Genomic DNA, 26,425 nt, shown 5'->3' with positions numbered 1-26,425 from the left:
ACACCTCATCACGAAGAGGTCCCCTGTTTACCCTACAGCCCTCGGACCGCCAGGCACCCCGTTTCGGTCACCACTGCATCCCCCGAAACTGCTCCGTGTCCCTCGGGAGGGTAGAGTCATCTCCCGGCGGCCATCCCGCCCTAGCCCCGTCAGGTGGCCCGGCAGCCACAGCCTGGTTTCGCCAACTACGGCCCGTCGTGTGAATTCAGTCCCCAGCCCTGCACCTCTTGCTTCCGTCCCATCTCTGTCCCGTTCTTTGCCCAATTCCCTCTCATCCTCCTCCAGCTCCTGCGCGTTATCCCCACACTCCCGTGGCGTGGGTGTGCTCTTCCCCCGCAGCGTAAGCAGTTCCTGCTGGCTGCTGCCTTCCCACCGCATCACTCCGCCAGGCAAGCGCCTGCATGGGGACCAGCCATCCCCTGTTGCACCGGGTGCGGCTCAAAGCGAGGGCCGAGAGGCATCCCTGGACATCCCTTTGGCCACTAAGAAGGGACAGCCAGGAGGAACAAGTTTCTTGTGAGATGTTTTATTGAACAAATTAAATTCCCCACTGATGTGCAGCTCCCAGCTATCACACTACAGCTCCCAAGTTTTCCTCTTTGAATGCATGCCCAGGGTTGTCCAAGCAGACACCCTATGAGCTTTCATTTGCAGGACTTCTCCTGCCTTTAGGCAGCAGGACCAGCAAGGCTCTCTCCAGCCCACTGGTGCTTTACAGCCCAACCCATTCATCACAGTGATTTAAAGAGCACAACTGAAATCAGCAAGCAGGAAGCCTTAGCTCCATCACTGGTTTTTCATCACAGTTGCATTTGTGCCTTTTACCTTTCATTATTAAAGAAAAGCTCACTCCGCTGGATGGTGTAGCCATCTGGCTTCGGTGGGTCAAAGGCAGGCATGGCCTTTACTCTGAATTTGATAATTCTTTAATAACCGGAACAACACTCTACTTATCCTGTTTATTCTAGTAATAACTCACATGCATCGAGATAGGCTGGTTTTTGTAGATTTGTTATGCTACAGTGAATGCAAACTATTCCAAGTGATAAGTTTTTTCCTTGGCATGTGTGTCAGTCTGCACTGAGATAAAAAGTGGAATTTCATTTGAAATATATAAACCCTGCATCTTTATTATTTATCAGTTAACTTCAGCAACCTTGAATGTGAACACAACCATAACAGGAGAAAAAGATTTTAAAAACAGTAACTGATAAATTAAACACGAGAGTATATTTTTGCAGTGAGTGAAGTAAAAGATTGCTGCTGCTCAGCAGGAGACAGATTTTTTAGCAATGTGATAGTGCAGATAGATGGGCGCCTGTCCCACAGGTGTGATTTGGGCTATTTTATTAAGAGTTATGTCTCTGCATCTTTGGAGCCTAAACACTGTGGAAAATTGAGCCCCACGTCCTTTAGGAATTTAATCCTGTCTGGTTTGCACTCAGAAACAGGGAGAAGAAATCATGTTTTCCTGTTTGCAGCTGGCATTTGGTTTCTCACTTTCAAATGGTGAGAGTGCAGGACTTAGTATCTTGGCATCTGTCAGAAGGCAAATGCAGCCAAGCAGAATCTTCTCTGCACATTAAGAATTTGAAGAAACTCAGGGAAGGATAAGTACAAGTTTTAGCTCCACTGGAAAAAAGAAAAATGTCAGCAGCAGGGCTGATGGGGGCACCGGGTCCTGCCTTCCCCTGCAGCCACCCACCCATTGCTGTGGGGTATCTGGCCCCACCTCTGGGTAAATGGTCTCTGGGCAGAGACAGGCAGGCAAGTGAGCTGTATGCAGGACAGGCATGCCTTGTTCCCCCAGGCTGGGATTGTCTGTAACCACTGCTTTTTGGATCTACTGGTGTTGACAGCTCTGTCTGCGCCACCAGTAGTGGCTGCGGCATGTGCTGGTGTGACACAGTTTAAACCCAGGCTGACCTCCAAAGAGAGAGGCTCCTTGCCCTTGCTGCTCATGTTAAACTCATTGAGCAAGTGTAATTGGAGGATGTCTCAGTGATCCAGTATATAATTTTTTTCCCCCTTATTGAAGTGATTTTAGTAGGCTATAGGCTGTAGGTAGTAAATATATTCAGCCTAAAGCAGGATAAATGAAACCCATTTTATAGTGTGCTCTCTCACTGTGTCTGGGGTGCTGGTCTGTGGGGTAAATGTCTGAGCATCCTGGCACCCTGGGGAGAAAGCACACACTCTGGGTGCCTGGGGCCAAGCAAGGGACTGCCAGTGTCCCTGCGGTCGTGCTGGTGTAATGCCCTCAATGAACCTTGCCAGCTTCTTGCAACAGGAGGGGATTTGCCGGGGGCTGTGTCACCTGGAGCATCTCTTGCTCCTGCGGCAAGGACAGGGCCACTTTGGCTTGTCCTCCCTATGGCCACAGACTCTTTCTTGTGCCTTCCCTTCCCTAACCATCTCTCCTCGCCCTTGTTTCAGGGCTGCCTGAGGATGCATCGCCTCTCAACTCAGACATCTCAGGGGTACCAAGAACCTGCCTTGCTGTGTCTGTGCCACCCTGCTGGGCTCCAGACCTGACACCTCTGTGCCCTCTTCCAGCAGGATGGCCCAAGCGGGGGGACCTGTCCGCTTCCACCCTGAGGAGGGCTGTGCTGTCTCACCCCCGCCATTTGCCCACAGGGTGAGCCGGCGGCCCTGGCTGGCAGGGGGGAGCCTCGACGCTGGGCGGCACAGCCCCCCGCCCTGCCTCACCCCCAACCTCAACGCCGGCCGCCTCCACCTGCTGCGCAAGGGCCTGGCACCTGATACCCGCCGCTGCCCCCTCGGCCTGTACAGCAGCACCGGCTCCTTGGCCCGCAGGCCGGCTGAGGCGGCACCCTTTGGCAATGGGAGCTGCCCGGGCACAGGGCGACTGACTGCCCCCTGCACCCCACGGCGGGGCCGGCCTGGCCCAGCCATCGCCTCCCTGGGCAGACGCAGCCCACCAGTGGCGGAAACCCCAGAGGGACACAGCTCTGTTGTCACCTTCCGCTTCATTGAGAAGGCCAGTGTGCGGACCCTGGGGAGCCCGACAACGCCCCATATCTGCTGGGAGAATGGCCCCTACAGCCTCAGCCGCAGCCTGGAGCTCACTGGGGACATGGGATTCCCCCAACCCCAGACCCTGCCCCAGGAGCGGCTCCTGCACACACTGAAGTTGGAGGCTTCCGCATCTGACCCGCTCCTGGCCGGGGACAGGACCTCAGGGGGGACACGTCCCTGTGGGAAGGAGTTCTGTGCCATCAACACCAGCTGCCTCTGCCGATCCCTCACCAATGGGCTGCCAGAGGAGTTCCCTACATTCTCCAGAAGCCCCCTGAAGCCAGAGCCCCGTTCCCAAGTAGGTACTGGGGTACCCCACAGCGGGCGTGGGGCTCTGCCCTGGGGATCCATTGTCCACTCATTACTCTTCCCTCTGCAGGGCAACGCTTGGCTGTACCCCCGGCAGAGCTCGGCCCATGCCCAGCGCATTGCCAAGGCCAAGTGGGAATTCTTCTATGGCTCCTCAGATGCCCCAAAGACAGGTAAGAAGTTGGAGGGGGATGCCCTTGGCTGTACCCACCCCTCCTTTGCAAGTCTGTATTGCTGCCAGAACTCTCCCTGGGGCTGCCCATCCCTCGGGGCTTTTCAGCACCCACAGGAAAGCCAAGTCTCCCTCAAGACTGGCCAGTCTGTGTCCTTCTGGGGCCAGATCCTGCACACACCAACCTCCCTGCAGAGTCCCCTATGGCCCTGCAAAGGAGATGACACAGAGCCCATGGCTGCCTCTGCAGAAGGGCTTTTGGGTTCAGATGGGGGCTCAAGGCTGGCTGCGGATGCACTAGCCCTGACAGCAACCTGTCTCTGCCTCTCACACTCTTTTTTCTTCTGCCTCCCTGTCACTGTTCCCCAGTGCACATCACATAGTGGAGTCACCTTCCCTGGAGGTGTTCAAGAAATGATTGGACATGGCACTTAATGCTGTGATTTAGTTGACATGCTGAAAAAGTTGGGAGGTTTTGATGTTGGCAGGAGGATCAAAGGTCGGACTCAATGATCTTGGAGGTCTTTTCCAACCTTAATGATTCTCTGACATGTATCATGAATGACACATGAGTTCTTGGTGTGTGTGTCTGTGTGATGCTGCAGGAGTGGCTCCTCAGAGCTCTCCAGTGCAGCTCCCCATTGCTCTGAATGCTTGGGCCTTCCTTGCAGGCTCTTCTGCCCCTGACTCCACGCCCTTGGCTGAGTCCCCCCACAAGTCTGTCTCCCCACTGCCTGCTAAGCCACCAGTGTCAGTACCTGAGCACAGCCTGAGTCACGTGGAAGTGGAGATAGAAGTGTCTCCTCTGGGCAACCAGAAGCCTGGCTCCTGTGAGACTGGGATTATAAGGAGGACAGTGAAGTACTCTGAGACAGACTTGGACACTGTTCCACTGAGGTGCTATCGTGAAACCAACATCGATGATATCCTGGCCGAGAAGGAAGAAGTGGATTCAGCAATTGAGAGCCAGAAGGACAGTGAGAGCAACCCAAGCTTTGGGGGCACGCCAGGCAGAAGGAACAGCACACCAGAGGAGCCCCCCACCCCAGGCACTGGCTGCTTGAAGGATGGGCTGCGGGACAGGGACATGGACGAGGACAATGAGGTGTTTGCAGCAATGAAGAAGGAGAATAGAGAAAGGTGAGGCTCTGTGCATGAGGCAAAAAGTTCCTCTTGCCCTCCTTATTATATCCTGCATGGCAAAATGGGCTCTGCCAAAAAGTGTCTGACACAAAAATCCCATTAGCTCCATGCAAACTGTGTGTGTGGGTGAGATGGGATTCCTGGATTTCACCACAGGGACTGGGACTGGGGCTGGGACTGGGAGGGGGCCCTCACTGAACTATGGGAAGAGTAAGGCAGCACAGGTGATCCAGCCCTGTGCACTAGGCTCACCCCTGGGTGAGCCCTTGCAGCTCAGGTTGCCTGGCTGAGTCAAGGCTTCCCACCATGAGTCCTGACAGGTTAATTACATTCTGCCCCAGTGCTGCCAGGTGCTGGGGTGATGGTGTCAGGGTACCTGAGCACAGGTCGTGTCCTACAGCTGCTCTGGACTGGCAGATACTGCCGTACTATCCTACCCTTCACATATGGCTGTGCTTCAGTGGTGGGACCGGTCCCATTTGCTTGGCCTCAGTAGGTATTTACCATGTTTGGGAAAGAGTAGGGGATACATTTGGATGCAAAAAGCTTTTTCTTACCTTTTGTATGATTTTTCACATGTGTGGCAAAACACCCTGTGCTGGGAGGCTGATGGAGTGGGCGATACCAAGGTTATCATTCAGTTGCCTACCCCTGGGCGGCAAGCGTGCTCCGAGCTGCTGTCTGCCCACTGCCAGGCATGGGCAACCAGGACCTATGAGACATGGCCCTTTGGCCTGGTGGCATGAGACTGCCCATGGAGGTTTCTCTGGAGTGGTGGTTTGGCTGTGAGAAATGACGAACATCACCTGCTCCAGAGCACTGTGTGGGACAGACACCTGGAGGGGAAAGGCCCTGGCTGGGAGTAGTAGATGCCTGTGCAGGCAGTGGCAGCCAAGGTCGTCTCCTGACATGTATTGTCAAAGAGTCTTGAGTGAGGTGAGGAGTCTCAGCATCATCAGCAATTGCTCCATGGGAGTTGGGATAGGTTTCATCTGTGAAGCACAAAACCAGGGTGATGCCTGGGGTGCCGTGTGGCAGCATGCACTCATCCAGCTGTGCAAAAGGTAGATGGGGGCATATAGGTGGAAAAAAAGGAAAAGAGAGGTTTTGATATTGGCAGGAGGGAAAAAAAAAAAAGAAAATATACCCCTCAGTGGTGCTGCTGCACTGGGAAGAAAAAAATGAAGGTGCTTGGCTGATAAAGAGGGAAGGTGTACATGCCAAAGGGAGCTGAGTTCCTGTCAGTTTGTCCAGCCTTTGCATCTCTGTTGGAGGGGACAGATACATCTCTTCCTGCCACCGACCCTGTTCTCAAAACATTTGAATTCTAGAGAAAAGCTGAAAATAAGCCATTGGTAATGTACTTTTTTTTTTCCAAAAGACATTTTGAGTAAAATGTAAAGTTATTACCACTGCAAGCGAGTTCTTCAAGTTGCTGTAACAATTATCTTGCATAGTGGTATTTTTTTTCCAAATATGTTCTAGGCTACTACAAGTTGTGTGAGCTGTAAGCCTAGACCTGCTTTTTGTCCTCTGAGGCACCCTACTGTAGCTCCCCAGGCAGTGCTGAATCCTTGAATGTGTCCTTAAATGCATTGTTGCTCCTAAAAGATGATGCTCCTGGTATAATTACCAATGTATAAATAGTGATGTCATGTTCATTTTGCTCGGCTTCTTTGTAGACCAGTGGGGTGCTTTTGCTTTGCAGCCCACTGAATATTCCCCTGGTAGGTGCAGACCCTGTGGACTGTGTCTTGAAAATTATGAGGCTCAAACTGCGAGCTTGTTCAGTCCCTGCATCACAGCCCTGGATTTTTGCTTACACACTGTTTTGAGCTATGCAGCTGCAGTCCTCATCCCTGTTTACCAGTCACCAGTATTGATGTTTTCTACTTCAGGCTTTCTGCTTTGCTTGCTCACAGGAGCAGTGAAGCTGGGGCAATGAAGGAGCCCCCCCTGACTCCCTGGACCTGGCACCATTCTGCTGCTGCAGGAGCTGCTGAACCTCAAGCCTGTCTTGGTAGCTTGGAAGGGCCAACCTTACAAAATTATTGAAGCACTTTTGGATGCTGATTTTCAGTAGATATGTACATCTGTTTGACTATCTAGCTCTAAGTATTTAGCACCCTCTGCAAGGGGAACTGGCTTGGTACTACCTTGTTGTACTTAGTATTCTGGCCAAAGGTCAGAGCCTTCTTTGGTGGTTTACCCTCCCAAACTAAGAGAGCATGCTAATAGCAAAAATAATCCAACACCAAATCAAACAAGGCATGAAAAGCAATGAAAAAAATGGTGTCTTCTTCCAGCAAATCTGCTCTCTGAATATATTTAAAGTCAGATCTACTGACTCTAATGACTAGTCTAAGCCTTTACTGTCTTTATTCCCACTAGTCCCTGAGAGCCAAGACCTGTCAGTGAGAGCAGGCTCAATTCCCTTCCTCCCTGAGCATCAGCAGACGTGCTGGCTAAGCTGTAAGAAGAGCCTGGCTTGGCCCACAGTGTGGGTGCCTTGGGCTGATAAGAGAGAAGAGGCTTTGCTACGGGGTGCCCTGGTCTCCTGAGAGCACAGAGGGCTGATGGGAGGCAGTGATGCTTTTTCTCCCTGCAAGTAGAACAGTTTTGCCCAGGAAAGCCCCTAGATCTGCTGCTTGGGGAGCCTTTCCAGAGCTTTTGTGCTCACTGCTTAGTGGCAAAAAAATAGCTGCAGGGCAAGCCTTGTTGGAGATTAAAAAGATGGTTATGGCCTCAATTTCATCAAACGTTGAAGTAGATGCTTAACCTGCCTCAGTAGCCACTCTGCTGTGTTTTGCTGAGGTTGAGCCTCTGTCTCAGTCCAAACTCGCCATGGAGCCACTGATCGGGGTGATGCTCCTGCATCCCATGGGCTTGGTCTGGAGGGGGGATGCTTGGGGTGATGTTGGCAGGCACCTGGCAATGAGCAGGAGAGACGCCTGCAACTCTTGGGGAAGGACTGAAGACAGCGTGATGGCGTGGATGTGGCAGGGGAGTGTGGACAGTCAGGAGGAGACTGCAGTGCCTGTGGTCAGTACCTGTGCCTGAGCATGGGTCAGAGTTAGGACACTGAGCCCTAAGAGCAGGCTGCTGCCTTGCTGGAGGAGTGCAAAGGAGCCTTTGGGGAGTGCAGGGAGCTGCTGGGGCTGGTCTGTATGTGAGCTTTTCTCAGAGAGGAATAAAACAAGGAGCTGCTTGATGGTGCTGTACGGTTTTACCTTCTCTGAACTGAGCGAAGATCCCCACACAGCGCCTGCTGTGCCTGTGCAGGCTGGAGGAGTAGAGCACGATGGGGGCAGTCAGCAGTCTGGAGGGTCACAGGAGCATTTGGCAGAGAGTGAAAAACACTGAGGGCCAGAGGAGAGATTTTCCCCTCTTCTTCCCCTCACCAGGGACAGCACAGCTCTGCAGCACCAGACAGGGAGGGCAGAATGAGCCCCTTCCCCTCCATCAGCCATCAGATGCAACTGGAGAAACCCGGTTGCTCAGATCCCCGTAGTCCCTATATGCAAACCTTTGCCTGAGGTGCTGCTGGCTTTGGCACTTACGTGCAGTGCAGTAGAGCCATCAGCTCCCAGCATCCGCTTCCTCTCTGTATCTGCCTGGCCCTCTTCTAAGGAAGGCTCACTGCTCCTCCCACACCAGCTCACGGCTGGAAACCTATTTGATCTCCCGCTGCCCGTCACCCTTGCACAGATGCTCAATTACAGCTTCTTAATCTCCTTCTTTCCTCTGCTCCTCCCAGCTGTGTTTGTCTGGCTTGGTGTCAGTGCACTGGCCATTCCTGGGGGACCAGAGCAGAGTGTGGAGGGGCTGGGCAGCACAACAGGAGCTGATGAAACATCCAGGTCTGAGCAGGCAGCATTGCATGTATGCTCCTGTGACTAGATCCTTCTGGAGCTGAATGGCTTTGTGCTTGATATTTTGAGGTGGAAAGATTGCTTCCAGAGCTTGGATGGTGTGGACAAAACCAGCTGTAGTTTTTTGGTGGCTTGGTGGCAATATACTTGATCACAAGAATGAGTCCAGCTCCCTCTCCTGGGAACAAGATTCCTTCTGTCTGCTGGCATTGTCTTCCCTGGCACAGCCCAGTCACCCTCTTTATGGATTTGAGGTGCAAAACAGTCAGCAGCATTAGCTTGGTTTAATAGCATGCAGCTGGGTGTGGGGGATGGTGAATGCACATTCACATCCGTAAAACACATCTGCAGATGTTAAAGAGGTCTCTTCTGCCTTGTCCTGCCAGAAAGCCATCCCAGAGGTGACTGCTCCTGGGGCTTCTACAGGAATGGTAAGAGTGTCAAGTGGTGCTGCACAGCCAGGATAATGCTGGTGGATGGGCAAGATCAGCCTGCACCCTGCCTTGCTTACCTGTATCTGGCTTTGCTGCACTTCTCTTGAAGCCAGCTGGCACTCTGGGGGAGTCAAGCTGCCAGCTCTTGGCCTGCTGAAGTAATCAGGGTGAGATTTTTGAGCAGCATGTGAAGGCTAATGAATGAAAATCATTTGGTGTGTGTAACAGCAACACATCTTCTGAGCCCTCTGTACGAAGCTGTTTGTTCATAACAAATGTTATGACAGGCTGGAGCAGTTCCTCTCCTTTAATCAGAGGAGAGAGTGGCATAACAAGTGCTTTTCCGCTGCTTTAATATAATGATAGCGGCTTATGAGTAAAGTAGGCTTTTAGGGCTGTGTTTGTGCTTGTACAGCTGAAGCATTCATGTTCCCTGGGTTGGAAATGTCCCTGTTGTCACGTGCTCAGATGGGTGGGTAGGCTGCACTTCACCTCATTTACAGGACAAAACATTCAGGGCTCCAGGGTTTAGAAACTTCTGTGTTGGGCTGGACCCAGACCAGCATTGGAGACAGGTTTGGCCTTTCTGTGGGGCTGACAAGATGATGAACCAAGACCAAGCCTGGCATCTAGGACATGGGGCAATTCAGATCCCCAAGCCCAGAAATGGGTGTGAGTCTCCCTCTCTACTACCTAGGGAAACCTGGGGCTCAGTATCACTTTGTGCTCAGTCCCACATGTCTCCTGGGACTCAACATCACCTTATGATGGGTCCAAGACATCTTCTGGAACCAGCAGCAGACCTTGCAGATGGGTGTTGGTCATGCTCTGAGCAAGGTGCTCAGTGACCATAGTGCAGTGTTCATGGAAGAAGGTGTCACACTGTGCTGAGCAGCTTCAGGAGGAGCCTTTTGGGTGGTGGAAGCTCTGAAGGCTCATGAAAAATTCAGCCACTTCCAGATTTGGTTGGAAATGGAGCTGAACCACATCCTGCTTCTGGTGCTTGAGCCCTTTATTGGATCTAAGCTCAAGCCAAGTGATTGGGAGCAGTAGCCATCTCATAAGCTTCTTATGAGGATGAGCCACTGAAGGAACAAAAATCTGTGGCTCATTAAAGGAGAAGCATATGGCTGGAGGGAGGCCAGCCCAGTCCCTCTTCCCATGATGTCTTGGGCAGGTGAGGCATTTCCTTGATGGTCTACAGATGTTCAGAAGAGATTTCTGCCCTCCTCAGTTTCCTTTTGGAACAGCATGTGGGCTTTTGTTTCAGGGCCTTGATCCCTTGCTCCTCAATGACCAGTTCTTCTCACTTTCTTTCCCTCTAGGATCATGGATCGAGACACACAGGGTATGCTCAAGTCTCCAGTGCCCTTCCTACTAGGGCACAGCCTCTCCAAGGATGGCATGGACTCTTTCAGCAAGCATTTTGAGACCATCATGGAGTCCCATCGAGCCAAAGGCACATCTTACACCAGCCTGGACTCCATTGACATCCTTTCCTCCCCAGCCCGCACCCATGGGACTTTTTTCACTTTTGACCTCCCAGCTCTCACCCCAGAAATACAGGGACAAATCCGAGACAGCGCCAAGCTGATTGAGGAGAACTTTGCTCCTCTGGCTCATTTGGAGCCAGACTCTGGGACCAGTTCAGCCACAGATGCCCCCTGGACAGAGAGGGAGGAGGAGCGGGGGAGAAGACGGAAGGGTGCTCGGCACAGCCCTTGCCACTCAGTGGACAGCTTTGGTACTCCCTTGGCCTCCAACACAAGGTGAGTGACCAAAATTGCTTGCTGTCCAGCTGGACCACTACAGCTTGATGTGGAGCCTAATGCTGAGGTCTGTTTTGCAGCCAGAGTCTGACTTGTGTTGTTGGGGAAGTGTCAGGACTGTGTGTGCTGGATTTTCTGGGCAGTGGCTGATCAAGCCAGTGATCACCATGGTGTTGTGGTAGGTGTGTTGATGGGAACACAACTCCTTTTTCATTTTTGCCTGCTTTTTAGGTGCAAAAGGGCTGTAAGGTTTCCTCCAGCCAAGCAAACAGGGAGTCCCAGGACTTCAATCCTGTGGTGGTTTCCATTGCAGGACAGTCCAGCATCCATGGTGGCTCTGGGGAGAGGCCAGTCAGAATTTAACTCCCAGTAGAAATCTGACAGCCTTTCCCTACTGGGGGCTGTATCCCTTGCCATCTGAGTAGCAGCCTCTTGTTTCTTGAGCTGTTGTCCTGGCCTCCTGAACCTCCTCAGCCTTGTTTATTTTAGGAGATGAAGGGCAGAGATGAGCACAGCCCACCAGAGGCTCCCTGTACATTGCTCCCAGCCTGCATTCACCTGGGCTCAGGATGGCTGCCCCTTGTGCTGGGGGCAGCAATGAGTGGGCTGGGGGAGCTCAGCCCCACCACTTCCAACCTGTCCCTATGTAAGTCCATGTCCAGGCTGAGACACCTTCCTGCACTCCTCCCTCTTCCAGCAAGGTCTTGTGCTGAAGCACTTGTGATGTGGCAGTTTGATAGGCTGCATCTTTTCCACACTCATCTGGGGTGTGGACAGGTCTGGCTTGGATGTCAGATCCAGTCCAGTGGTTTAGCTGCAGAGTTGGTGGCTATTGAACTACCTGGTGTCTCATTCATGCCAGTGCTGACCTTCCTGTTTTCGTTGCCTCCCTACAAGGTCTCTTCGCTCAGTGACCTTTTGTGCAATGCCAGAGCATCCTGAATCCCTCATCTACTTTCTAGGCTTAGGCTTTGGTCTTTTCACCACCAAACTGATGTGACTCCTGGTCACAGTCTGTGCCATCCTTGTAGGCTGGGTTTGTGCTGTAAAACCGGTCATGTCTGGGAGATACGAGGCAGTGAAGGGTGGCGGTATCCGGCCGTGGTCAGTGCTCTCTGCAGGAAGAATTGCTTCCTATTCCTCTGTCAAGGCAAGGGACTGAAACAGAGCACCCTGGAGAAACTGAGAGGACAGTATCTGACTTACTGTCTGTGGGATGCCATTGTACCACAGCAACAGTGCCACAGGGGCACAGGGAGATGTGAGGGTGCAAAGACACAGCTAGCAGCAGGGATGACAATGAGGCGGCTTAACAGAGGTTATTCCTCACTGGTTTATAGACAGTGGAGCCCAGAGCATGCCGACAGTGCTGAGGACTCTGCAGCACTGTGCTTCCCTCCTAGCTCAGGCTTCAGAGCAGTGCTGGGCACAGGCTGTGGAGGGGTATTGTGTATCCCCCAAACTGCCCTATATCTTTTCTGAGCCCACCTTTGCTGAGCCTCTTGTCTTCTCCTCTTCCAACAGGACTACCTTTGGTGGCAGGGGAACATAGGGGAAACCCAGCTGCAGCCCCCACTGTGCTCCCTGGACTGGGGACTCCAAGGCTTGGTCTTCCCATTGTACCATAAGCTCGCTTCTGTTACACATGCACGCAGAGTCCCAGGCAACTATCCTTCCCCATTTAGAAACAATTCCCTTGGTTATCAGTAGGTCCCTGCATAGTTCTTAATTTTGTCCAGTTCAGGCCCTGTTTCTTGCCAGTCTCCTAGGCTACAGATGATGTTCAGACCCCCCATGCTGCCCTGCAGCAGGTGAGCCAGTGCCCTGGCTCCAGTAGAGGCTGCAGGAAAGATGATGAGAAATGAGATGTGGGAGAACAGAACCCAGCAAGGAGCAGCCCAGCTCTCTGCTCCCTGGTGTGGAGTGAGCCTCCCCTCATAGTCCCCTTAGGCAATGGGGAGAGAGGCAGGTGTGGTTGGGATTTGCCATCTTGTGCAGTGGAAAGGAGTGGAGATTGGGACTGGGAACAGGAACTAGGCTGAGAAGGCATATGGCACCAGGGTCGGTCTGAGACAGCCCATCATCTGCAGAGTCAGTACTCAGGACATAGGGCTTTCTGGCAAGGGAGAAGTCCAAGAAGTTTCCTCTTCCACATCACTGGTACCATCAACTTTCTAGACTCTGAGTGGAGCCGACCGCAGAGCTGAAGCTTCCCACTTAGTTTGAGGAAGAAGTGTCTGTGCTGATTGCTCAAAGGTTCTCATGGTCTGGAACCAGCAGATCCTGATGTCTGGCAAGGCTGATCTTCTCGAGCAGAGAGTATCCTTGTAATGCTCCCACTAAGGGGTAGTTAATGGAAATTGCTGAGGAAAACTAAGGAACCTCTGCAGCCATTGTAATGCAACATTACCCGTGCCAGCAGGGCCAGAGTAAGGCATTAGCCACTGCCCAGAGTCACTGCAGAGTCACAAGCAGTATAGACTGGCTGCCGCCAGTGCAGATGAGACCTTGGGCAGGGGGACTCTGCGGTGGAGACTGTGCTTTACACTGTCTGTCAGTCTCAGGGTTGGCAGAGGTGACTTCAGGCTGCAGGGCTTTGGTATGATGTGGTGACTGGTGATGAACACCAGTGGGTCTGGACCTGTGCTGACCTGCAGCTGTCCTCCTTGTGCCCTCCAAAATCTTTGGTGTTCATTGTTGCAATGCTTGGGGTTGGGGTCTGGGCTGGAGATGGCCCTGCATCCTGTGACTTTTTGCCTCTCTTGGTGTCAGTCGGTGATGCCCCTGAATTGCTGGGGAAGTGTTGTGTCCCCTGCAGCCCATGGCCTTGGTTCACACCACCTTGTTGCTCACGCCAAGGCTCTGGTGTCCCTCAGCACACAATAGTCTGAAACCACGCTTTTATCTTGACCTTGTATGCGGAAAGTGTGTCTAAGTGCAGACCCAGAGACGCCTCCCTGGGTGCTGGGATGCATGCACCTACTGCAGCAGGCTAGATTGAAAGGGAGGGAGCAGTGGCTGAACACCCCCGCTGCCCCCCCACCCCCCGCGGGGCACCCCACAGTGGTGGGCACACCCCAGCATGGAGCAGAGGCTCAGTGAGTCGGTTTTATCACCCCATTTGGGCAGGAGGTGAAGGTGTGCATGTCCCCCACTCTGGCTGAGCAGAGGGCTGCAGTTAAAGCAGTCTGTTCATGTGGCTATGACATTGACCCACAGAGCATGTGTGGAGGCATAGCCCCCAAGGGCTGGGGGGGTCCCTCCGGACAGGCGAGGCTGGCCAGGGACAGATGCAGTGCTGGCGAGATGTCGGGGCAGGAGCCGGGACAACCCTGGGGACTGCAGGGAGTCGCTTCTGCGGTGGCAGCCAGACTTCTGCAACTGCAGGTCCAAATTGCAAGACTTGACCAAGCTGCCAGGTGCAGGCAGGTGCCCAGAAGATCACCTGGCTTGCCCAGTCCTGTACACGGGCAGCCGGGGCTGCCGGCCCACAGGCAAGGCAACGCAGGCTCTGGGGCATCAGCCCCGAAGGGATGTAAATGGGCAAACTGCATCTCTCTGGGAGTGTAAGCCCCCTGAAATCCAGCTGCCCAACTTCCATCCCACTCCCCTGGAGCCAGCCTTGGCCCGGGCACAGCCGTGCCGGTCCCTGAGGGGTGCCCGCGGAGGGAGGGGACGTGACACGTCCCCCGAGCGGGGCAGGCTCTGCCGGGACCTCATCGGGGCACGCCTGCTGTGGGACAGGAGGAAGGGCAGGCAGGAGAGGCAGCATCGAAGACGGGGCTGCAAACCGCCTGGGGAAAAGGGCCAAGCAGCACGGCGAGGGGCAGCACTGCGAGGGGCAGCACGCCCGGAGCCTCGCTAGAGGGAGAGCTCATCCTTGGAGCTGCGGCTGCGTGGGAGCAGCGGGGAGCCCGCGGGGCAGGCTGCCCCGGGCGGAGGATGCGCCGCCACTCAGAGCTGCGTCCCTGCCAGACCGCGGCCGCTGGCGAGTGCTGGAGCGCGGGGCTTGCCAGACAGCTCCGCTGCTGTTCTTTATAAGGTCCCTTTTGTTACTGCAGCGGTCGGGGAGCCGGTGCCCCTCCCGGGGCCAGCGCAGGTCTATCATCTGGCCTGGGCTCCCAGGTGGCACTGGGCAAACTGGTGAGATGGTGCCCAGAAGGGCTATGCCCAGTTTGGGGCCCCGTGGGGTGGATTCAGGGTGTGATGCATGAGGTTGAGGGTGAGAGCTGAGCAGAGAAAGGAGGGCAATGAGGAAAGCATGGAGATAGGGGAAGGAAGGTATGGGATGGGCTGGAGTGGGAACACAGTAGAGGAATAAGGCTAGAGAACAGGATGAAGAGGTCTCACCACAAGCATTGGCACAGCAAGAAATTAAGCACAAGCCTTGGGGGGCTTTCCCCCATGCATTTCCATGTTGAGCCATGAAGGCCAGCAGGAGCCAGGACGTAGGACGAGTTAGCCCTCCATGGCATAGAGGATGGGGACAGTGGATCCCAGGGATGGCAGTCTGCCTGCAGAGGCATGAGCAGCAGCACATACCTGTGGGATGCAGCCCCATGTGTCAGGTGTTAATTCAAGTTTTCAGATCTGACTCAGAGCCCCTAGGCTGGGCTTGGCCCAAGAGTCTGTGTCATGGGTTGAGGTGGCTGGGTTTTTGGTAGCGGGGGGGGCTACATAGGGTGGCTTTGATTAGAGACCCAGGTTTTCCTGTGCTGACCCTATGGCATCTGTGTCTCTGAAAGAGAAGACAACCCTCCACCCAGCAGGTGAGTAACTGGATTTTAAGGCTCTCAGCTGGTTCCAGAAATTGTTTGGTGGGATTGCAGCGTCAGTCCCTGTCCTCTGCAGGAGTGGTTGTGCCCCTCACAAGAGGAGCTGGTGGGATGGGGTGATGGAGGACAGGTAGACATCTCCAGAGAGGGCTAGTGCTGCAGGGGAGGTTCTGGAAGTCTACAGAGAAACAGGACTGAGGAGGGGCACAGCTGCCCAAAGTTCAGTCCTACATGGATCTGTCAGCAGTAACACTGGTGGGTACTGCTCTGGCTGGGTGATTTGAGGACCATGTTGGACTCAGCAGCTGCCAGAAAGCAGCACCAGCCCCGCCTATGGTTAGAGGCTGGTCTGGCTGACCTTCAAGTGTCCTCCCAGCCCTAACTTCAATTCTGCGAGGAATGAACCAGCCCAGATCTTGGCTGTCATAAATCAAAGTCGCTCCACTGAGACCGATGGAGGGAGCTGCGTTTATTTAGCTCAGCCAAAGATCCGGTCTGGTACATTCTTAGCAGCAACATTAGGCAGGCTGGGTTCACTTGGCGGAGGCATTGGGCATCTAGCCCTGCATGTGGGGCTTTGGGAACTGAGAGCAGAGTGCTGCTCTGCCTTATGCATGTCTCTTGTGGACTTGCACCAGGCTCCTTGCCTTGTCCCTTCATGGTGCAGGATGAAACCAGCCTCATCTGGGGAGCAAGAGGCATTTGGATTGCGGTTGAAGGTCTTGCGTTTCCTACAGCAGGTGTCTCACCTGGAAATGTGTCAGGCAGGATCTGGACAGCCTAGGAGCTCAGCTGAGCACCCCCAGCTGAAACCAATGACTACTGGTCCCAGCCTGTTTCCAGGGAGTCTCTCCTCTCCAGCTCCCGGGGACAGATTGTTGGTGCAGGAAGGATCCCACCATGCAGGTACAGTGTGGGAAGAGTTCCACCATGCAGATACATTGCTGCTGGCAGCCAGGAGCTGGAGGTCAGCTCCCAGTCCTAGTTTTGCAGAGCTAGTACCTTATGGCTGCTTCACATCCAGGGGAGAAGATTTGCTCCTGGTTGGTGGCAGCCATGTGGTGCTGAGTGAGTTTAGTTGATGGTGTCAAGGTGGAGAGGATATCAGGACTCCTGCAGTGCCACAGTGCATTGCAGCCAGGGAATGTGCTGTGGTCTGTGCTGCTGGGCTCCAGGATGTTGGCCAGAGGAGAAGTATGGGGGTAAGATGATGAACCAGCTCCAGGAAAGAAAGGAGTGTTTAGCCCTGAGAAGGAACATTTGGGCCCTGGACAAGTATCTGGCCTGGGAGAAGGAGTGTGTGTGGTGTGGTGGCCCTGAGCAGGACCATGGCCCTGCAGCAGCTCCCCAGGGCTGGAAACACAATGTGGTCCTTCTGCTGAGCTAGAGTGGGAGATGGTCAGTGAAGAGCCTCTGTCCCAGGGCAAGCCCTGATCTGGACTACGTGCCTTCCTTGCAGAGCCCCCCAGAAGTGCCTCGCTGTGGCTGACACAGCGTGTCAGGGGACTTGGGCTCTCTAGCAAACACCTCTGAGGTGACAGGAGGACCTGTGCTCCAGATGACTTGAGTGGTGGCAGCAGGGAGAGGGATGAGCCAGCACTGGGTCCGCTCGGGCATGACTTATCTCAGTCTGAGGATACTTGTGCAATACCGAATTTGATCTTTGTTCCTTAAGTGTGTACCTAATGTAAAAACTATTATCTCAGTGTTTCTTCAAGCCAAACTAGAATGTCACTTTACAAAGTACAGTAAAACAACCACCCTGAGACATTAGCTCATTGGCAAGAAAATTAGCATCATCTCAATTGCCTGAGACATAGACATGTCTCTTGCTCTGCTCTCCATTTGCTTGAGGACTGGCCTCTTGGTTTTCTCTCTGTTAAGCTGCACATTCTCCAAGCCAGCTGGGGCATTGAGTGGTGACAGACAGGTGCCACAAGGGGGGCACTCTGAGTCTATTGAGGCTGATTGTCCATATTTAACAGCATGAGAGTGGCTTGAGCGATGGAAGAAAACCTATTTCATGGCACGGTTGGGTTGTGCCTCATTCTGAGAGCAAGGTTATGTTTTATGATGTAAAACCCCAATTCAGTGTGGGGACTTGGTGAAGGAGGGAACAGCGGATCCCGCTGGTAGAGCTACTTTGAGACTCAAGCCTTGAGATCACTGCATGCCCATTACAAGAAGCAAGGCAAGAATTGCAGTCACAGGTTGGGAGCCTGCAGGGACAGAGAGGTTTTGAAGGACAAGACAGATTTTGTAAGTGGCCTCATGCCTGGATGCTCAGCACTAGGTAGAAAAGCTGAGGACCACAGAATGGGAAGAGAGGTCATGGGGGAAGACTCAGAGCTCTGGGTTTGTCCCTGGGGGCTTCAGGAACCAGCCATGTGAGGGAGGACAACTCTCAGGCAGGACAGGTGAGGTCCAAAAGCATATCAGGAGTTTTAGTGATGGTGGTTGAGAAGAATTAAAAGATCTTCAGAGGGTGACTGAGCAGCCTCCTGCTCTGGAGGTACAACTGGGGCACGGGTGGCTTTGGGTTTTGTAGCTCAGCCTCTAGCTGGAAAAGCACCATTGGAGCTGCTGGGCTGGGAAGGGAACAGTGCCTGTGCCCTTGTGATAGCAGATGAAGAGTTTTAGCAAAAAATACAGTCATCGCAGCCCATGGCTGGCAGGTGCCAGTTGCTGGAATGAATTCATCTCCTCTGCTTCTAGGAAGAAAAGAGCCTGTGACCTCTATCCTTGGTTGAGATCACAGTGACTGCAGCCACACAAGGAGCTGAAGAGAGCCTGAGGTGTGTGCCCAGCACTGGCCCAGCAGCACCCAGCCTGTTCTACTGTCAAGCACTCAAGTTAGCTTTGGCTCTGCCAGACAGCTTCCCCCACTGCACATCAGCTGGGGGAGCCCCCCAGGATGCTAACACGCCTGTCAGTGCTGTGGAGGGCTCCCCTGGGATAGGCACCACTGAGCAGAAAGGAGGCTTGTCCTTCTTGAAAGAAGCAGAGCCTCAAGGAGATTGGCCTGGGTAATTGGCTCAGGAGAGCAGGCCTCTTAAAACTCAATTAGAAACTTTTAAAAATAAATCAGACTGGAACATTGCAAGGGCTGCCAGAAAATTTGGGCGAGGTCAGAGTTGCTTAACGTTCCTTGTTGATTAGATTCAACCAGCTTTTAGTTGGGATAACTTCTGCATGGCTGAGTCAGATTGCTTTGGGGGCCAAGCCAAGAGTGTCTCCTAACGTGGCCATTTAAGGCATGGTGGGCTGAGAGCTGATGGGTAGCCTGGAGAAGACAGTACACTCCACTGTGAGCTGGGAGGCCAGGGGGGTGTAGTGCTTTGAAGTGAGTGAGTGGGAAAAGGTGAACGAAGAAATTACAGTTGTCTTGTCTCGGGTAGAAACTGTGCTTGAGAGCAGCACGAGGAGTTTGTCCAGATTAAAAAATGAGTGTGGATCTGTAGGACAGCATGTGATGTGCACATGTTTCTGCTCCAAGTCTCCGCTACAGCTGAGCTTGGCAGAGCCTGAGCCCACACATACAGTTTCACAGGCTCAGAGTGGGGGACTTTGGAGCAGTTGTACATCCAGTTTGGATGTGGATTTGGGTGTCTTGATCCTGTCATCTGTCACTGGAGCTGTTCCATCACCCCACCTCTCCTCCAGCTGCATCCTCAAACCTTCCTTTAGCTCCCAGTCCCAACCTTGGAGTGTGTCTGACCAGTGTTGTTCATCCTGGGTCCCAGCAGTGAGTAGTGAGTCTCCAAAGCAGCGTGAGGAATCTGCATTTCCTGAGAAGCTGAACGAGCAGAGGATCTGTAGGCAGGCTAATGTGGAGTGCCCCTTTCCATTGCAGTGACCACCCCCAGAGCCAGCTGGTTTCAGACTCGGAGTCGGAGATGGACAGCGTGGAGCATCTGGTCCTGGGCAGCACGGACACCCTTTCCAATGGGCACAAGGCTGACCTGGAGGCCGCCAAACGCCTGGCCAAGAGGCTCTACAACCTGGATGGCTTTAAAAAAGCAGATGTGGCTCGCCACTTGGGGAAGAAGTACGTGTGGGTAATAGCAAGGAATGTTCTGTTGTGCAAGGGTCTCACCTGCGCCTGCGGTGCACCCACAGCTGCTGCCCTTGCGGGGTACCAGGCTGGCAGGGAACAGCTGGCAGGCCCTCACAGCCATGACTGCTACATCTGCAGCAGGTGTTACCTCTGAAGGTCTTAAAACCTAAGAGACATCCAGATTTTGGTACCTTCCTATCATGACTGCATCTTGGATGCTTCAGTAGGGGGTTAGGGTAGGGGGATGGCTAGCTGACCTCTCGTGGGCCCTTCCAGTTCTAGTTTTTCCATTTTCTCTTACATACCCAGTATTCCTGTTGGATTTGTGGGTGACTTCTCTGGGTTTCATGGGATTGTGGGGTGTGTCTGTCCTCAGCACACCGTCTGCAACCCTGGGGAGTTCCCAGCCTCCTAGAATCCACCCAACTCCTGTGTGCCTTTGGCTGTCCCCACAGTTTGGTTGATCCCACTCTTACTCTCCCCCTTTTCTATTTCAGCAATGAGTTCAGCAGGATGGTGGCAGGGGAATATCTGAAGTTCTTCGTGTTCACGGGGATGAGCCTGGACCAGGCTCTCAGGTCAGAGCTGAGTGTATGTACATGTGCATGTGTGTGGTGGCCACCAGAGTGAGGTCCCAACAGACCGTGCCCTCTACAGCTCTGCAACCACACAGAGATCTGCACGAGCAGGCTGAACCCATGACTCCCCAGCTGGAGATCCTCTTACCTCTTAAACAGGAGAGGGTGATTCCCAAGGTGATCTCTCAGCCACACAATAAAGAAAGAGCATCCCCAGTCTTAACTCAATGGTCAGTGCAGTCGGATGACAGTCAGGTTCACCTAGGCCTGGCTTTTCAGGTCTTGAACTCGAATCCTTCTGTTGTTACCTCCACCTCCTTTCCTGGTGTAGCTCCTGGGACTGGCTGTAGGCCTCTGCAATGTGCCAGCAGGATATGGTGCTGTGGGTTTGGAGGAGAGTCCCACAGTGGGTTGGGAGGGAGGGATGTGAAACAGTGGGGCTTCATCCAGCGCACGGGGGGGTCTCCAAACCAGAAACAACAGTTCCATTCCTGCGCAAGGGGGATTGGAGAAACTACTGGGGGGCTTCATGTGTGACCAGCACTGCTGCTGCTTTTTCAGGTCCTTTCTAAAAGAGCTGGCCTTGATGGGAGAGACGCAAGAGCGAGAGCGAGTGCTGGCTCATTTTTCGCAGCGCTATTATGAGTGTAATCCCAATGCCATCCCTTCAGAAGGTAAGAAACTGTACATGTCTCTGTGTGTGTGTGTGTGTGTGTGTGTGTGTGTGTGGTGTGTGTGTGTGTGTGTGTGTGTGTTTCAAGGGAGTCTGTGTGTTTGTCAGCTCAGTCAAGATGCTCAAAGTGAAACTAGAGAGCAAACTGAGAGCCTATACTGACACCTTGGAAGATAGCCCTGGTTACGGAGATGTCATTTCCCTCAAATGACAGCTGCTTAGATTATTTTTTTTTAAGCCTGCTTTGGCTGGGTGATGCATAATTAGGACTCAACCCATCCTTACTTCTGACCTTGAGCAGATTAGCACAGGAAGCAAGAGATGGCCCTCCTCACCAAATAGACCTCAGCTCTCAGACCCTCAGCTCAGGGAATATCCAAGTGAGAAAACCCATGTACCTGGCACTTGGGGAGCACAGATACTCACTTTGTACTGTTTCATGTCTTTGCATCTCTTCTGTGTGTGCTCACTTGCTGAGTCTGCTCTGAGCTGGCTCTGGGACAGGTGAGGTTTGGGTTGCCTGGCTGGCAGAGGGCTGTGCTGGTCCTATCTTGCCATGCTAGTAGCTCTGCAGGATTAGCTACAGCATCACTGCCTGGCTGTAGGGGCTGCAGGGTTGGAAGGGAATTTGTATGCTCAGGTTTGGGGCCAGCTTTAATCCAGCGACCTCCTACCTACTTGCCCTCACGCTGTCATCACTACACTGACTGCTGTGTGCTCCTTGTGCCTGGGGCAGGAGGAAGGGGCTCAGGCCTATTTTGGAGGCTCAGAGCCCCTGTGCCCTGCCTGAGATGCCAAGGGTCTGGAGCACCAGCTACAGGGCTGAGCTGGGGGCTCTAATTCCTGTCCTGTGCTTGTGCTGCAGATGGAGCCCACACCCTCACCTGTGCCCTGATGCTGTTAAACACAGATCTACATGGACATGTAAGTTAACACTGCCATTGCCCCAGTCTGTCCCCTGTCTGAGCCCATCACCCTGAACCATAGGTGCTGGGGCAAGAGTGAGGACTTGCAAGGACGGAGCCACGTGAGCAGAAGGCATGGGACCCTGGGTCCACAAGCACTGGTCACCCTTAATGTGTCTGGTGAGGAGAGAGGAGACAGGCTGAATGAGAGGAGGAGCTGGTGAAGGAGAGAGGGGGGCTTTGGGGGAGACTCGATGAGCTGGAAAATGTAGAGGTGGGATGAGGACAGAAGAGAAAAGTGGACAGGGAGGGAAGGTGGGAATGAGACTCCAAAACCAGCTGCCATTGGGAGTGGGGAGACTATTTCAAATTCCTGGAGTCTATGTAAAGACAACAGCTTCCCCATACCTGCAAGCAGCCTCCCTGATACCTGGCTGGTCCCTCACCCCTCTGCAGAGATGGGTGTCTGTTCCTGGGCTGTGGGACCTGCTCCAGCCACTATTGATCTCTGTCCCAAAGGTAACCCCCACATTTCTCTCCCCCTGGCTCCCCCAGAATATTGGGAAGAGAATGTCCTGCTCTGACTTCATTGGCAACTTGGAGGGACTCAATGGAGGCACTGACTTCCCCAAGGATTTGCTCAAGGTAAATTCAATTGTTCTCCCTGGCCAGCCAAGCAGGAGGAGCAAAAGTGAGAGCTTTGGGCTGGATCACATGGGGATACTATGAATCACACTTGGATCACACTGGGATGCTATGAATGCAAGATGCATTAACATGCAAGAACAGTGGTGGTCCTTGGGCCTACAGTTTTCCCCCTGCCTTGCTGAGGGGAACATGGGCTGTCCTGTTCCCCCAGAGGAACACCGGAGCTCCGGTTGGGATCCTGATTCCCTCACTGCTCTTGCTATGCCGGTATCACAGGCAAGGGAGCTTACTCTCACAGACATGGGGCAGCTTGCTAAGGTTGGTTTGCCCAGCTGCAGCCAGAGGCTTCATGGCATCATCACAATGGTACTCTGCCCTTCCTGACTCCCTGAAGCACTGGAGCCCAAAGCTTTGGCCAGGCCCTGGGACTGGAGCCATCTCTGGTGGTAGAGGTGACATGGGCAAGGCATGGAAGTGGGGATGGTGGGCTGCAGGTTAAAGCCTCAAAGCTGGGAACTCACCACACTGGTGTGACTGAGGGTATCCTGCCTTCTCCCTGCCTAACCCTGTTCCCAGAGGGACTTGGCCAGGGAGGGCAGTGTTAAGCAAGCACCTCTGGCCTTGGACTGCTGTGCTTCTCTGGCATCGCCTGTTCTCAGGATGGTGTTCTGCGCTGCTGTCTCCCTGTCTTAGACCCTGGGAATAGGCTTAGATCCCATGGGCTCTGCCAGGCAGAAACCGTTGCTGTTGGTGAAGCGCTACAATTGGAAAATACTCATGATGTGGAAAATGGGTTCCCACAGGGTGCTGGAGCCACAATGGGGGGAGGTGGTTGAGGAAAAAAGGCAACAGAGGGTGAAAAGCTGAGCTCCCTTTTCAGCCTCTGTGGGTCTATTCCTGGCTGTGTCGCTCACCCCATCATTAAGGGGTTACCAGCAGTTCTCAATAGGGCTGTCCTCCCTCTCAGCCCACGCTTTGCCAGTAAAAGGAGTTACTCAGGAAAAATTCTCCTATCATTTTAAACCCAGCTCCAGAAAAGGCTTTAAGCACCCAAAATGGATGGAAACATCCAAAATGTGGACCCTGAACCCTTGCCCTTCAGTGCTGCTGCACTTTGGAGTATCCAAGCTCCACAGACTCCTTAGTGCACGCCCTTTGCAGCCCCTGGTGCCCCACAGTGGGCTACCTGCACTTGAGGCATTGCCCTGTTCCTGTTAAACTTCACCCCTAAAAGTACCAGCAGTTTAAACATGTGAGATCAAGTTACCCCGTCAGACCACTGGGAAATAGGATAGTGAGGAAGTGCCACAAAGCTACAGGCTTTCTCTTATAGGCAGTGGCCAAGACCTTTGCTGGCTGCAAGGGAGTGGGGGAGGCTGCAGTGCTGCAGCACAGCCCCGCACAGCTCTGCCCGCGGCCCAGCAGCTGGGAGGCTGCTCTGCTAAAAATGGCCTGTTCCCTCTGCAGCTGCGGTGCTTCCCACCGCCGCTTTTCAGCCGCCTCTGTACAGGAGCCATGCTGGGAAGGGGGAGTAAAAGGCAGTGTGAGAAACCTCACATGGGGCAGGCTGCAGCTCCTCACCTGAAACACCATTCCACTTGGGGAACCCCCTGCCTGTGCAAGGCGGAGTGGGGCCGCAGGGCAGGTGAGATGGGCTTGTGCCAGAGGGAGGACTGGCAAGGAGGGCCTGTGCCTCTCTTGGGCAGCCTTTGCCAGGCTCAACAAGAGAAGACCCTCTTTCGCTTCTGCCCAGTGCTTTTGGCTGCTTGGTGCTCCGGTCTCCACACAGGCTGAGGGAGAAGACAAATGGGGACAGGCTCACTAGCCCTGTTACCCTGGGTAGGATGCTGCCTCCTTGGCAGACCTAGCTGGCGGGCTGTGCTTGGGGACTGAGGCTCCTGTGCAGGCGTGCCACACAGCTGTCTGGCTAATTTTAGTGCTCCAGGAGCACACGCATTTCCTAAGGGTAGCAGGAGAGAGGAAGGGCTAGCAGGCTTTGCAGAAGCTTCCCAAAGCTCAAGGCTGGGTCTTGGGCAGCTCCAGCAGCACAGAAGAAAGGTCCTGGGGGCTCTTCCAAGCCTGCCTAGGTAGATAGCACAGGCTGCTACAGCACGAACTTCGAAGCTGGAGGGCTGGAAGTGGCTCTCGCCCACAGGGAATCTCACCACCCGGGAATGGGGGCAGCAAGAGAGGACCTAGGTGGCTGCAGGGGCACAAGGCCACTGTCCCCTTTGACTCTGGGCACACTGTCAGGAATAGACCCACAGGGAGCCTGAGCACTCCTCTTGTCTCTGGCTGCAGGGGGAGTCCCAAGACAAACACAGTGTGATGCCTGAGAGCTTGTGGCAGCTTGAGTCAGATGAGAACTTTATCTGCTACTAGCTAATACATGTAAACAATCCCAGTTTTATGCAGAAGCAATGAAAACACTTTAAGAGCTTTCACAGCTGAGCACCACATCCCCCTCACTGACAGTGCTTCACCATACCCTGCACAGCACTGCTGCTGGAGCTAAGGCAGTGATGCCTTACTGGCACTGCTGCTGGAAACCCTTTCCTGTGGCTCTGGAAGCTCCTCTGGAGAACTATACTCTGCAGAAACGGCTGCCCTCCCTTCCTCAGGCATGGAGCCATGCCAGGGATATAAGAACCCATGTAATGCCATGCCTGAAGATGCCCGCATCTGCAGGCTTGGACCTGAACTCCTGTGGCCGTACGAAGGCACTGCCCATACAGAAGGAAGGAGGTGAAGGAGGTCATCCTGGAATTGGTGGTATTTTGGTTAGCTCTTGAGATGTTGCTTTTCTCTTGACAGTGTGATTTTAGCCCAGGCCCCCTGGGATTTCACTCGCTGGTTGTCTGTTATATTTCAGATGTGGATTTGACCTTTACAAGATTGATTACTTTGTGGAGCCTCAGCTCATCCCCATCTTCCTTACTCTTTTAGTTTAACCTTGTGCTTTACTGGCTGGCAGAAAAGCAGTAGGACTAAATCAGGCCCAATTTCTCCCCGTCACTGCTTAGCAATTGCAGGAATGAGGCAAATCTGTGCTGCCTTCCAGCCTAGAAGCCCAGAGCACGTCACAGATGTTAATGAATTAAGCCTGACAATGCAGTCGGGTCCTCGGGGGAGGAAGGTAGGATGGGCCCCCACCTTCCAGCTTGGAGGCACAACAGCAGGGCTCAGACGCTCAGAGTGCTGGGTAAGTGATTAGCAATGTGGGAAGAAAGCCCTGGCTCCCACCTCTGAGCTATAATCACAGAAACGCTTGCTCAGTCTAATCCCTCGGGCTATTTTTTTTTTGCCTGTTTCCCCTGGGAGCAATATGCCGCCCTGCCCCAGCTCCCTTGGCTCCCCCCAGCCTCAGGGGCAGCCCAACATATCTGATGTGCCAGGCACCCATGCCCCCTCCCTCACAAGTTGTGCCCAGTGATCCTATGCCAAGCAGTTAGGATAGAGTGGAAAATTTCCCCCTCTCCACTGGCTGCATCTCCTGCTCAGTCAAGCCTAACTAAATTACGCATCGATCCTCGCCTTCTGCAAGGATGCCCAGCTCTTTGCATCTTCACAGGAGCAGCTGCCTGAAGCATCTCTGTCCTGCCTGTAACCAGCTGAGTGGCTCTAGCTACTGCCTGACCTGGGAGGGACAGGCAGGAGTGTTAAGCTTGGGGTGGGCACTGAAGATGGAAGGTCTGAGCACATCTCCACTGGGCCCATCTCCTACCAGCTTTATAGGTCTCTGGGGTGGACAGGGCTGCAGCAGCAGCTCTGAAGCCTGCCCAGATAGAACCGAGTGGAGATGCCACCCAGCCCCTGGAGCCCAGGAGATGCCACCACCGCAGCCCCACAAGAGCCCAGGAGGGTCCAGCCACCTGCTGGACCTCCGCGGAGAGGAGGCAGGGACGGCCAGCTGATGCAGCGGGGGCAGCTCCATCAACTCGCGTGGCATCAGCACCAGGGATGCTGTCCCCGCGAGTGGGATCTGTCCCCGCTGGTGGGATGCCGTCCTCCCGGGTGGGATGCCGTCCCCCCGGATGCAATCTATCCCCGC

The 26,425-nt window shown here is 53.8% G+C and overlaps 1 protein-coding gene across 3 annotated transcripts in view; it reads left to right on the top strand.

The window, feature by feature from the left end:
• Window positions 1-2,447: 2,447 nt before the first annotated feature.
• PSD (pleckstrin and Sec7 domain containing) overlaps window positions 2,448-26,425 on the top strand; it is a 34,909-nt gene continuing 10,931 nt past the window's right edge. The window contains exons 1-9 of one of the 3 annotated variants that reach the window (XM_018069086.3): window positions 2,448-3,337; window positions 3,419-3,521; window positions 4,192-4,660; window positions 10,295-10,738; window positions 19,367-19,561; window positions 20,068-20,148; window positions 20,710-20,822; window positions 21,687-21,745; window positions 22,282-22,371. In XM_018069086.3, the coding sequence (XP_017924575.2) occupies window positions 2,561-3,337; window positions 3,419-3,521; window positions 4,192-4,660; window positions 10,295-10,738; window positions 19,367-19,561; window positions 20,068-20,148; window positions 20,710-20,822; window positions 21,687-21,745; window positions 22,282-22,371 (2,331 nt within the window). In that variant the 5' untranslated portion in view covers window positions 2,448-2,560. Of the gene's footprint in view, window positions 3,338-3,418; window positions 3,522-4,191; window positions 4,661-10,294; window positions 10,739-19,366; window positions 19,568-20,067; window positions 20,149-20,709; window positions 20,823-21,686; window positions 21,746-22,281; window positions 22,372-26,425 lie in introns of all 3 variants that reach the window. The other 2 variants (XM_029958503.1, XM_029958504.1) reach the window with 2 other exon arrangements.

The sequence above is a fragment of the Manacus vitellinus genome, unplaced genomic scaffold (assembly GCF_001715985.3).
Source record: "Manacus vitellinus isolate BGI_N305 unplaced genomic scaffold, ASM171598v3 scaffold_15_pilon, whole genome shotgun sequence".
Classification (NCBI taxonomy): domain Eukaryota; kingdom Metazoa; phylum Chordata; class Aves; order Passeriformes; family Pipridae; genus Manacus; species Manacus vitellinus.
The sequence above is the reverse complement of the archived record's forward strand: the minus strand, read 5'-3'. Positions and strand labels throughout refer to the sequence as shown.